This window comes from Aristolochia californica, unplaced genomic scaffold (genome assembly GCF_029961685.1).
Source record: "Aristolochia californica isolate CCGP_79_NKW_82.1479 unplaced genomic scaffold, dmAriCali1.0.hap1 SCAF_16, whole genome shotgun sequence".
NCBI classification, from domain to species: domain Eukaryota; kingdom Viridiplantae; phylum Streptophyta; class Magnoliopsida; order Piperales; family Aristolochiaceae; genus Aristolochia; species Aristolochia californica.
Genome location: NW_027181837.1, coordinates 3,340,273 through 3,353,010, shown reverse-complemented (window position 1 = coordinate 3,353,010; position 12,738 = coordinate 3,340,273). Strand labels below are relative to the sequence as shown.

General features: G+C 37.0%; 1 protein-coding gene across 1 annotated transcript; it reads left to right on the top strand.

Annotated features, from left to right (window-relative positions):
• Positions 1-4,207: 4,207 nt before the first annotated feature.
• Positions 4,208-9,888, top strand: LOC137953282 (cyclase-like protein 3). The gene is made up of 7 exons (XM_068800606.1): positions 4,208-4,663; positions 5,140-5,184; positions 5,971-6,043; positions 6,416-6,513; positions 8,102-8,172; positions 9,414-9,549; positions 9,629-9,888. Exons 1-6 carry the CDS (start codon positions 4,258-4,260, stop codon positions 9,537-9,539), a joined length of 819 nt encoding a protein of 272 aa, XP_068656707.1. The 5' UTR covers positions 4,208-4,257; the 3' UTR covers positions 9,540-9,549; positions 9,629-9,888.
• Positions 9,889-12,738: the final 2,850 nt, after the last annotated feature.

Here is a 12,738-nt window from a genome sequence, read left to right as displayed (position 1 = left end):
GGGAACGACCGAAAGAGGGAAACGGAAAAATGCAGTCGGCGTCTGCTGAGGCGAATCAAGGCCGTCGGTCGTATATAGGAATAGACAGTCGTGATTCAACTTACGCAGGTAGCCAGCGTTATTGTATAAAGGCTAAGAAATCGAGCGATCCGGTGATTTGACTCAAACCGAGTGAGTACGGATTCGGTCCGAATATCAGAGCCAAGTCACTCCTTGCGAGACGACTCAACCAGTTTAAAGTCAGCTCTGATTCGGCATTCGTGGAAAAGAAGAGCCGAGTCAACTCACCCAATTTAAAATCAAACCTGACTCGCCTCAGTCTAAAGTCAACTAGATGAATCGAAAAACTGGTAACAATTTACTAGATTACGGATTACCTATTATACTATTTTATTAGTTCATTTTGATAAATCTATAAAATGATTTATTCTTATTCTATATTATTATATATGTTAATTATCTTTTTACCTATTTATTAAATAAAAAAATCAAATATAAAGGTTATTTTAAATGAAATCATCTTTCATTCAATCTAGAATCATAGGTTTTATGTTTATTATATGATAGCTTTTATTGTAATAATGAAACATTGTATTCACCAACTAATCAATTGAACTAATGATTATCATCATTATTTTTTTATATTCCTTATGGAGGGTTAATGTATTTTTTAAAGTACAGTAAAAAGTGAAAGTGAAAGTGAATTATTTTTTTGTATTAGTATATACAATGAAATGTACAAAGAGGGAGAGGGCGCGGGGTGAAAAGGAACATGGCGAGAGAAAGCATGCCGAGATAGTGACGAGTGAAAGTGAAATCACAAGGTCAAGACAGGATTTAACTTTTACTTGTTTTTCTTAAGAATGAGTGAAAAGTAAATTACCTAGGTAATTCACTTTCACCTGCCCGTGAAAAACACGCACTAAGGGGGGGTTAGTGCACATGACTCAGGACATGATCTTCATGCGCATTACGCAGTTCATGTCCTGGTGTCGTTAGGGGCGCCGAAATTCATGTCATGTACATGAATATACATGAATCAGGAGTTCATGTCCCAAGAGTAAACGACGGAACGCGCTTTCCGCCCGATTTTGAGAATCATCTACATGACTCTCACACGGGGCTGTCTTTCGGGGCTCTCTCTGCCGCACATCTCTCTACCATTGCATTCCCGCAGCTCTCTCTCATTTTCTGCTCTCTCTCTCGTCTCCATTCCCGCAACCCTCTCTCGTCTCCATTCCCGTAGCCCTCTCTCATTCCCGCAGAGCACGGGAGGTCGAGCTCTGTTGCAGAGCTTCTCGGCCTCCCTCTCTTCTCCCTCTCGGCGTACCGTCGGAGCGCCGCCTCTGTCGGCATTGCCTGCCGCCATCGCTGGCCGTCGCCTTTGCCTAGCCCGTCCCCGTCGCCATCGCTGTTGCCCGCTGGCTCACTGCAAAGGAAGACGAAGATGTTTAATTTTTCCTAAGTTAGGAAAAATTAAACTATCTTCATAAAAAAATCATTAATTTATAATTTTTATTTATAAAATAATTATTTTGATTTTACAATTACTATATTAAAATAGTGATTTAATATTTATAATTAAAATATTGTTAAAATAAATATTGATAAATTATTTTGGCATAATTATCCGATTGCTATAGTTAATTAAACCAATGGTTTTAAATTTTGCGATAATATATTATTAATTAATAATACATAAAATATATTATGTACAAATATATTGTGTGTTAAAGTTATGATTAGATCAATTTTTTCTCTTAAAATATTCATTTTTACGTTAAAGTATATCATATGTTATTAATAAATTAATAACTTAACGTATTACTTTCGTTTTTTTATTTATAACGTTATTTATTTATTATTTGTAATTAATCATATACGTATTTCATTGGCTCATATAATTACCATATTAATACACAATAAAATATCTAATTCAATTAATAAATATATTAATATATTTAATTATACATTAAATAACTTATTCGTGTAGTAATAATGGTTGTTTTACCTAATTTGGGGTTTAAGGATTATGTTGTAATTAAGTGTACTGTAAAGGTTTAAAGATTCTCTTATTTTTTACGTTTTTCTCATGTTGGGGCACTAACACTGGAAACTGTTTTCCAGTGCACATGAAGTCGTCACCACTAACACCAAGTGCGAAGATGATCTTCATGTACATGACTGACATGATCTTCATGTTGGACATGAACTTGATCTTCAAGAATCCATTTGGGGCACTAACCCCCCCTAAAGCATTTTGACTAGTGAAAGTAAAATACCTAGGTAACTCAATTCACTTTCAAAGTAATTTTATAAAGGTTGAATCATTCATCAACTACAAGTTCACCACAAACATGTAAATCGTTATCTTTTTCTTTTTTCTTTTCTGACAAATTTGTCATTGTTAAAAGACTACCTTAAAGCTTTCTTAGGGGGGGGGGGGGGGGTACAACAAAATGAAAATTTGAAGAGTTCGTCTTCGTCTCCTTCTTCAATTTCTTCATAAACACTTTTTTCCCTCAATTAATGCAAGTTGGTCTTTACAAGTTTACAATTGGTTTAGGCAAGCTTATCCTCAATCTCTTCACGTGAACCATCAATTTGTGCCGAAGGTTCCCTCAGACCCATGCTTGTTATAAATACTTTTTGGAATTATATCTCTCTGCATTTATGCATTTCCATTTTAGATGTTCAATTTTTTTTCAAATCCAAACTTGAGTTTTCACTCTCCCTTTATTCTCATAAACAAAAAGATTAAATAAATCACAACAAAATAAAATTTTAATTACGTAGCCTAATTTGAGGACTATTTTATTTAAAAATTTAAGACATGCTACCTACAAATATGTATAATAAATTCATGTTTTTTTATCATTCAAAATGAAAATATTAGAATAAAATAAAATAAAATGAATACATGATAAAATGTTCTCCATTTTCTTCCACATTCAGTGACTGTTAAAACGCCTGAGGATTATTCACCTTTCCTTCGATCAAGCAAATTAGTTTGTTCCTCGTACCATAAATTCTATTAAAGAATGAATAACAAATATACCTGATTCAGCAGTCCACGATGTATTACAGTCAGGACTTCCATGATTCAAACGAAAGCCATGAATGACTGAAGCGTGATCACGAGAAAGAAAATTTTTCCTTTCTTGAGTCTACGAACTGCTTTTATTTCTGGCCTCCCAGCCTCAAACCCCGCTCAAAATCGTAAAGGGCTTTGAATAGAAAGTGTACATTAATTAGAGTTTTGCCATTCCCAGTAATTCAGCTAGAAACAAAGAACAGTAATGCAATATCGGTAAATTGAAAAGAAGAATTAATGGTGGTTATATTCATCACCAAACGATCGAGACTACGATACCAGGGGCTTCCATTTCACCTCTATAAATAGAGAGCTAGCGTTGTAATGGAATCCTTCCATACATCTTTCTGTCTCGGACACAAGTGATCGACTAAGAAATGGAACGTGGAAAGGGAGACGGAGGGAAAGCGGGTGGTGGGGGAGATAGTGGTTCCGGCGGAACGATGAAGGCCCCGGGAGGAGGAGGTGCAAGTATTGATAGAGCCGCCTTCGAGAGTAATCCCAAGGATTACTTTGACGAGCTGCACTCGAGCAACAAGAAGTAATTATCTCACTGCTCCGCATCTGCTAATTGATATAAGCAGATAAATAAACTGGAGCAGATCATATGGTATCTCTTTCTTTTCAGATTGTTGGGCTGATTCTTGTGTTATGAAATTGATCACGAGCTCTCTCTTTGGAAATGTTTGTCTGGTTTTTCTCATCTATCGGAAGGCTCTGAAATTTGACAAGTTTACAAGTACCTCACCAGCATCCCAACGCAAAACAGTAAAAATGGATATTTTAAATTTTTTCTGCAGATAAGGATTAGCATTTGAAAAATCGACATTTAAGATGGTATATATCCTTCTTACATATAAAAAATTTCAATTTATGAATGATAAAACAATGATATCTTTGTTTATTATAAAAGTAAAATGAAGTGTAATATAAGAAATTTGTTTCAGAAGAGCTCTTAATCCTAGTTAAGTTCAAGACTAGAATTACAGCTGATTGACGGAATCAACAATGGTATTTCTTCTTTTTTAAAATCGTATCGTAACAGTAAGTAGTTATTCAGAGGGTATATAGTCCAGTTCCATCCTCGACGAGCGTTTTGAGGAAGACGTTAGACCTATATACGACTCAAAGCGGCACCAATATTTCAGACTTCCGTCGCAAAAATGAAGATGTCATTCATCCTAGCTCTTTCCCTCCTCCATTATAACCTCTTTCCGTCTGCTCTAGCTTCCGAATCTTACCCGTCAGCCTATGCCGACTTCGCCGCCTCCTGCGACGTCTCTGTCAGTAGCGATGCTGTTGTAGTCAGGCGGGAGGAGTATGATGGTGGGAGGATTCTTGACATCACCCACCGATACACAGAGGACATGCCCACATGGGGCTCTTCCGACGGTCTCGGCCAGTTCCTCTGGCTTCCCCAAAGCATGAAAAACGGTTCCCTTGCCAACAATTCCGAATTCAAGATGCCTACACACACTGGCACGCACGTTGACTCTCCTGGACATGTCTTCCAGCATTATTTTGAAGCTGGCTTCGATGTTGATACTCTAGACCTCGAAGTCCTGAATGGTATTTCAATTGCTTGTTCTTCATTTTTTTTTCTTATTTCATTTTAAACTCCGTTCAGTTTTCTTTAATTCATTCTACTTGAAAAAGCTAAAGCAAAAAGTCGTGCACCCCTTAATTTGATTCTTGAAGATTTGTTTCTCCGTGCTCCATTACTTCTTGTATTTATCGTTGCCATCTCGTCTTTTATCACTTTTGATTGTTAACTCAGGCATCGAACATGATTCGTTCATCTGGCCTCTGGGCAGTTCATCTCATCGAGTCGATCTTTACTGTTTAATCATGCGGTGCTAATCATCTAATCATCTCATAAGAAAACGGTGATAGGTTTGCCAGATCAGTCTTCTGGTAGCCCTATCTGTGGATTCTCCTTATTCGTGTCAGAGGAAGATGTGCTTTTCTCTCGGACAAACCGTACTGTGTTTTCTGTTGATTCAGTGTTCTGAATATTAATTACTGAACCTAGTTGATCTTAATAGGTGCTGCACTCCTTGTGGATGTTCCAAAAGATAAGAACATAACCGGTAAGTTCTAACTTTTCTCTGTTTTTCTTTCATTTGTATGACTTGAGATCTTGAATACATATCGGAAATTCGATGCAGGTAACCCTGGTAATAGGTATTCTCTATCTCTCCCATACTCAGAGGAAAATGGTCCTAGGTACAGTGATTCAATAAGGCAAAACTTGGCCAATTACAATGACTAAGACACAGCTGAACCAAAGTGAAAAACCTAGGGCAACAGTTGGTTGCTGTTAGTTATTCTCAATGCAATACATGCTCCTCTATTATAACTGAAAATTTCAAAAGCTAGGTTCTGTGCTTCAGAAGTCGTCATCCTAATGGTTTTCAACATACAACTATCTAAAAATTGTTCAAATACACAGCTAGTGCCCACAGTTGGAGTTATACTTGTTACAAAATTGTACTCCTGAACTCAAGATATAAAGAGGAAAAAAGTCAGCAAAAGAGATGAGATTCTCCAAGACAGTTTTAAGAGACTGCCACTATAATTACAGTCAGAAAGACCTCAGGGACATGGTGTTGCATTGCTGAAAGATGGGTTTACAGAAAAAGAAAACCTACACAACCAACGTCACAGATTTAAGAACTTCAGGGTTTTCTCCTGGCAAGTGACATAGTTATAGTTATTACTTTCAATCTAATAACAATAATCAGTTGCAGTGGGGGCGGGAAGGGAACAGGGGGTTTGTTGGAAATGAAGCCCAATACAAATATAATTTTATTTAAATTGTTTTTCTCTTTTCTCTTGCTTATATTCTTAACATTTAGTATGTTAAATTCGTGCAGCTGAAGTTATGAAGTCTCTAAATATCCCCAAAGGAATACGGAGGGTTCTATTCAGAACGTTAAATACAGACAGGTATAACTTGTTGGATAATTTCTGAGAACTAAAAATTTACTCACTAAATGATTTTTTTTTTTTTTTTTTGGGACTCCTGAATTCTGTATCTTGTATAGAGATTCATTTTTTTTCTGCATGGTGTTTGTCTTCAATATTAAAACGCATTCTTGAAGCTGTTAAATGTCAATATGGATTATTGATAAGCACAGAATATGGTTTCATTTCTGGTCTAAGTTTGTTTGGGAGGGTTGTGAGTATAAGTTGTGGATTGAGCCATTGGCTCTACAAGCACACAAGGTATTTGGGTTCAAATCCCACAGGGGTTTTGGTGTGTGGCTTGTGCAGAATAAACATGCAAAGAGAATAAGTTCTTTGTTCTTTTTCCTTCAGAAAGCTTATGTGGAAAAGAGAATTTGATACAAGCTATGTTGGGTTTATGAAAGATGGTGCTCAATGGCTGGTAGATAACACGGATGTCAAGCTTGTCGGTAAGTTGCTTATTGTGACCTTGTGAGGTTCCATTTATTAGATGAGAAATCATCTGTTATAATCCCCATTTAGCAATGTATGAATTATTTTGTTGATCTGAAATAAGTGACTGCAGAATTCCTCACAAATGAAGTAACAAAATTTTAGGAACTTCTTTAATTAGTTTCAGTATAGATTCCAAATATGTTCTCCAGACATGCTTTCTTGTAATTTACAAAGTTTTTCCTAAACAGATATCTTAACCCATTAGAGTTTCTAGTGACCATGGTGACTACTGAATTGAGAATCTTACACTGCCGGGTCAAGTCAGAGTCTTACCTCCAACACCTCCATATTAATAGTGGATCATTTTTTTTTGAGTAATGGAGAAAATTAACTCTAATTTCTCCTGCACAATATTATTTGATTATAAAAGTCTCAAATCCTTATTGAGCTTCAGTTTTCTGCATCTCATCAAATACCGTTACAGACATAAGAAGTCTTTTATGTCCAGCATTTCTTGAAAAATCTGCATATCTAATAATTCCATTGGTTCAGTCAATAAAAGAGCTTAGATTTTTCAGCTCTGATTATTTTATATAAATACTTGCTGTGACTAGTGCAAGTGAATGAGGTTGAATACAGTAAGATAAATATATTTTTATGTGGGGGAAGCCCCATGCAATGTCTTCTTTTCTTCCTTCTTTTTGTTAGTGTTATTATCCTTGTTCTTTTGCTTGATGAAATATCGTAGGGAAGCAGAAAACCACTGCAAATATTTTTTTGAAATAAAAACCACTGCAAATATTTTTTTTTGAAATAAAAACCACTGAAAATATTACAAACGTGGGGAAGTTATTCATGACCAGATATTGTAGGGTAGCTCTACTTCTTGCTAGTGACTTTGAAATGGAATTTGCTGAGGTGGGATTCTGGCATCAGTCTAGAAGGATAGATCTATTCAGGTTCTAATTTCCACCAGAATGAAGAACTTTAGCTTAACTCATGACTTATAGCTGAGGACCTTCAAAATCAGAGGTCCTGGGACAATTTTTTTGTAAATTCTTGTGCCACTAAGAGGAGTCTTCAACTCAGCCTTTGTGAAGTGGGTGGGTGGATTCTAATGAACCTGAATAGGATTCCTTTTTTTTTTCTCCTCCTTTTGACTGCCTTCCTGTCAGGGTCTGAATTCCCTTGTGGATACCATAGAAGTCCAGCTTGTGGAATTCATTGTCCATGTGTACCTAAGATAAGCATTGCATTCTGACATGGTCATGGAACAGTTGCAATTTCTTCGGTCACCACATTGACCAGATGGCTATGCAGCAGCTTGTTAAAAATAAAGTAGAATTAGAATTTGCATCAGAAGAAAAGCCATGGAAGAATGGGTACAAAACTTTATAAAAAAATGGATCTGTACTAGAAGTTGCACAAACAGGAACTACTACAAAATATATCTGGATAACATGTGTCCTCACAATGGGGAAGTTGTTTATCTAAACATTCTTCTTTTTGTTATTTTATCTTATACATGATATCTTCTGCTTAATTTGCTTTGCTAATTAACCATGCACCATATTGCAATGTCTTCTGTCATGGCATTTGCAGGAGTTGATTACTTATCAGTTGCCGCATATGATGATTTGATTCCTGCACATCTGGTTTTTCTGAAGAATAGGGTAAGAAGCCTTTCTTTATAAATATCTTTTCACAACTTAGGATATTATTATTTTGTTACTCAAAATATGAAAGGATATGCATATATTGTTATACTAGAACTTACCATTCTTTTAGTGTTTCCTCGCAATTTTTTTTAATGTTTTTGACATACTAAACTCAATTTTTTGAATCTGTCTGAGGTCAATCTGGAGGTTCTTATGGGACTGAAATTCTAAAGGAGGTTTGAGTAATCAGTAATATAACTCTTGCAGATGTTTTTTTCCACTGCACTTTAAGATTCTAACGTTTTCCCTGCAGTGGAAGAATTTTCCAACTCTAATTGTGGTTACACCAGGAATTTATTGGTAGAACACTGATGAAGCCAGCAAAAAAGTTCTCACCTTCTTTGATTATGCTAACCAAATAAAAAGGGTGTATATATTTCTGTTCCTATTCATAATTGTCCTCTTTATTTTTTATTTTTGATAGAAGTGATAATATATTAACAGAGAAAATTTTACAAACTAAGGGGGCCTCCCGTTACAACCATTGCGGGAAGGGAGGTTTTATGTTTAGCAAGCCCATGGGCCAAAGAATTAGTGGAACGGGGAATATGTGATCAAGTACAAGAAAGGTTGGCAACAATGTCCAAAACACAATGATAAATAGGCCAGTGTCTCCAAGGAGGGGAAGAAACAGGGGAGCACCAATTGTCCTCATTATATAACTATTGCAATCTCCTTGGACTTGCACGTCTTAAGTCAAATGAAAATCACTACGGACTGAAATTATCTAAGCATTTTATCTCTGCATCGTTATTCTTTCCATTATGGTTCAGAATGAAATTGGCTTCATGATCATTTGTTGTTTTTTTTCTTATAATATTTGCAATCTGTCTGGATTCCCAGAAATATCCTCCAGAATTATCTTGGGATCTAATGTTAAATTACTGTCTTAAGCACCATCCTGAGACACCTTTCTGCAGTTATGATGGTCATAATTTCTGATTAGTACCCTTTCAGTGCAATTAACTATTACATTTGGATTTTTCTTTTGAGTTTCTCCAATTTTTTCAATCACCCTTTTACTGATTCCTCCAAGATACCTTTGTTCTATCTAATGAAATAATCTGGTATTGCTTGCCTTCATAAAATATAAACGATGAGATTTTCTGGCTTCTAGAAGTCCTAGAACTTATGATTGCCTCATCAAAGTTGTCATACAATTTCTGCAAATAACAATAAAATCTCAATTTCCACAGGAGATCATCTTGGTCGAAGCTCTCAAACTGGATAACATAAAGCCAGGAATATACTCTTTGCATTGCTTGCCTCTTAGGTTACTCGGAGCTGAAGGGTCACCAATTAGATGCATCCTTATCAAATGAGAACCCTAGAGTAAGTTTCAGAGACTTCTTAATGTTAGAAAAGTTTGAATTTTGTATCACCTCCCATTCTTGATTTGCTTCAAATGCAGTTATTTTCAGGATGGCAGATATATGGGTACACAAACTAGTAGTTTCTGGTCCAAAGTCTTGATCGAGATGAAGTTTCTGCAAGTGTTGTGGTAATTTCTGGAGGATTGTCTAGTCTTTAGATATGATGCCGGTTTATACCCAAATCAATGTTTGTAATCCTCTTCAGCCGTAGACTAAACTATTTCTTGTACAAGTTTCCTTCCCTAGAAGTACAATATAATCGCAATAGTATTAATAAAGAAAATTGAAATAGAAGCAAGCGAAAGAAGAGCCAAATGTTACCTTCTTTATTGCTCTTTGCAATTTCTGTCTCATTTATAGACCATTCGTCATCTAAAAACAAAAAAAACAGTAACATTCTGCGATTCCAAAATCTTCTTCTCATGGAGAGCAAAGCAAAAACTAGAAACAAGATCCGAACAGGAGTGAAATGATGACTAAAACTAAAGCAGTCGGGGAAAGGAAAAACCCAGCAAAAGGTTCATTGACAGATCCAATGAGCACTTTTGTCCCTGTAATGACAACCCAAAATACTCCGAGGAAGAAAGACCATCTTAATATATGGTCTGGAATCCTGTTCTTCACTTTGCCGTCGGGGGAAAAGGATAAAAAGGTGGCGGTTTAGGTGAGTCCGATGAACAGGGAGATACTAGACCAAGCCGAGTCAACTCGTTATCCTCCCAACTACCGACAGCTGGAGGTTATCGCTGCTCTGTTAATCCAGCCTCACGCTGTGCCCTCCGGTTTAAGAACGGAGTCACCCAGACCTTCGTCCGGACAACAAGGTTCAACTATGCGGTTTGGAACGGACGAGTCACAGTATTCGATTTGGTCCAAACCCTACCCACCAAACGATCTATCCACACCACCTCATTGCCCCCACTCGGGTTACAAGTTCGCGCAGATGAACTCGGCGACACTTTCCTCCTAGACGAGAGATATAAAGCAATAAGTTGTTTTTCTCTTGGTCGATGTGGGACTATCAGGTTTCTTTCTACCGACGTGAGTTACAAACCCAGATGGGAGAAATCCACGGAAATCAATTTCTCATTTTATAAAGTGATCAAATTTTTATGTCTACAGCTCTTAACTGAGTTTTCTTCTTATATTTGACCAGGACAAGGCATTGGGTGCAGATGAACCCCCGTTCAATCGTCTGCTTCATTTGAAAATCAAGCGCCATGCATGAAGAAGTTGACATCAGGCTTCCTTCTCCAACATCACACCTGACATAATCACGCCCACCCTTAAGCCTTCACCTTTGCCCCTTCCACGGTCCCCCCCACCTGTGTTCTCCGCCGCAGAGCTGGAAAAGAACGATTTGAAGTCTGAAGCGACCATCAAACCAGCTTTTTCCTATCTTTTCGTGGCCTGTTCAATCAGTTTAAGGTTGAAGCAGAATCGATGGAAAGCCAGGTCTACTTTCGACAGAAAATAAAGGGAAAAAGTGGCTGGTCTCTCCTTCCATGGCCCAAGCATATAAGCTTTACGACCACTCTTACTTTGTAAAAATTCAGATCTAAATTAGTTTAATTCAATAGAAAATCGTGGTTCAATTCAATCAACAACGAGAGACGTAGTCAACAATGCCATAGCTATACGATTAAGAAACTCTATAAAACGATAGCACCACGATTTTGGCATTAATCATACGCTAATTTGGGCGTCTTGACTATTAAAAAGATTGAATAACCGAAATTTCAAATACTCAAAGCACAAGTTTTCTTTTCATAAATTATCTTAAATAAGATGAGTTAGAAAGAGTAGGGAGATAGAATTGACCCAAGTCGGCAGATAGAATTGACAAGGGTTCAATTAGATTTGGTTCTTTCTTTTTCTAATTGTGACAATTACATGAAAATTTTCTTTGAATAAAATGGTCAGTCTCCAAAGATTAGACGCCAAAAGTTAGGTGACTTGTCACAAATCGAATTCATAGTGTCAATTCAATCCTAATCAAAATGATCTTACACAAGAATAATCCATAAGTCCATGTTCAAAGTTTTCATACAATGGAGCAAGCTATGTGCCTTTTCTCTAACCACATCTCTCATGGCCTAGACATATTGGACTCATATTGGTTATTTATCGGTACAAAATACAGATGAGACAGACATATATGGTGATACATTCGATGTATAACATGTTTCCGATTCTTTCACTATCGATAAAATTGAAAAAAAAATTGATTTAATAATTAAAGATAAATTTGATATAATAGTACTTATACTAGTTATTTATCTATTTTTAAATTAAACAAATAAATCATGAATTAAATAATTTCAAATTTAAAAAAATAGAAGTAAGAAGCAATAAGAGTCTGGCTGACTCTAAATTCTATATAAACATAAAGAGCCAAATGGCCCGGTCTAATTAAAAAAATAAAATTTAATTAATATGAATATTTAAATAAAGTTCTGAAAGTTGAAGGCGGGAGTCTCCCACGATCACGGACCCGGATGTGGATGTGCGCGGTCACGTCGACGAGGACTGGATTCAATGCCCATCCCCCACGTGGCGCTGATTAGCTGATTTAATCAAAAACAACTGGCGGGCTTATCGAGCCGCTCTCCTGCCACGAAGACGATCGCCTTTGGCTTACCTGTCGCTTAATGTCAGTCCTCGCCCTCGCTCCCCTGAAGCGCGCGTGGGCGGCTGGAGTCTTTTTCTCGTGACCTGATTGGTCTACTCCGGGTGAGCCCCACTTAGAGCGTGTGTCTGACTGGTTCGGTCTAGAGTTTTTGGACAGAATTATTCCCGGTCGGGTTCGATACGGGAGTTATGGAGGCGGTAGGAGTGGAGCCCACGGGTATGTGTCCTTTCAATTCGCGCAGGGTCCCTGGGTCTAAGATTCTGGTGGAATCTTTCCAAGAGCGGAATAGTATCTGCTTTCTGTACGGTTAGTTTTTTTATTTTTAATCTCTTCCTTCATCCGCGAAAACCGCCGATGACTGTCACACTCTCATCGTAAACTTTACAGATTGACATTATTACCCTTTATCTGGATTTAACATCAAAGGTTCTTTTCTTTAAAGATTGAGGTAGGAGATTTCGGTAAATTTGGGACAAGAATGGGGAGCATTCGGTCATTTGAAGAGGATCCAGGTCG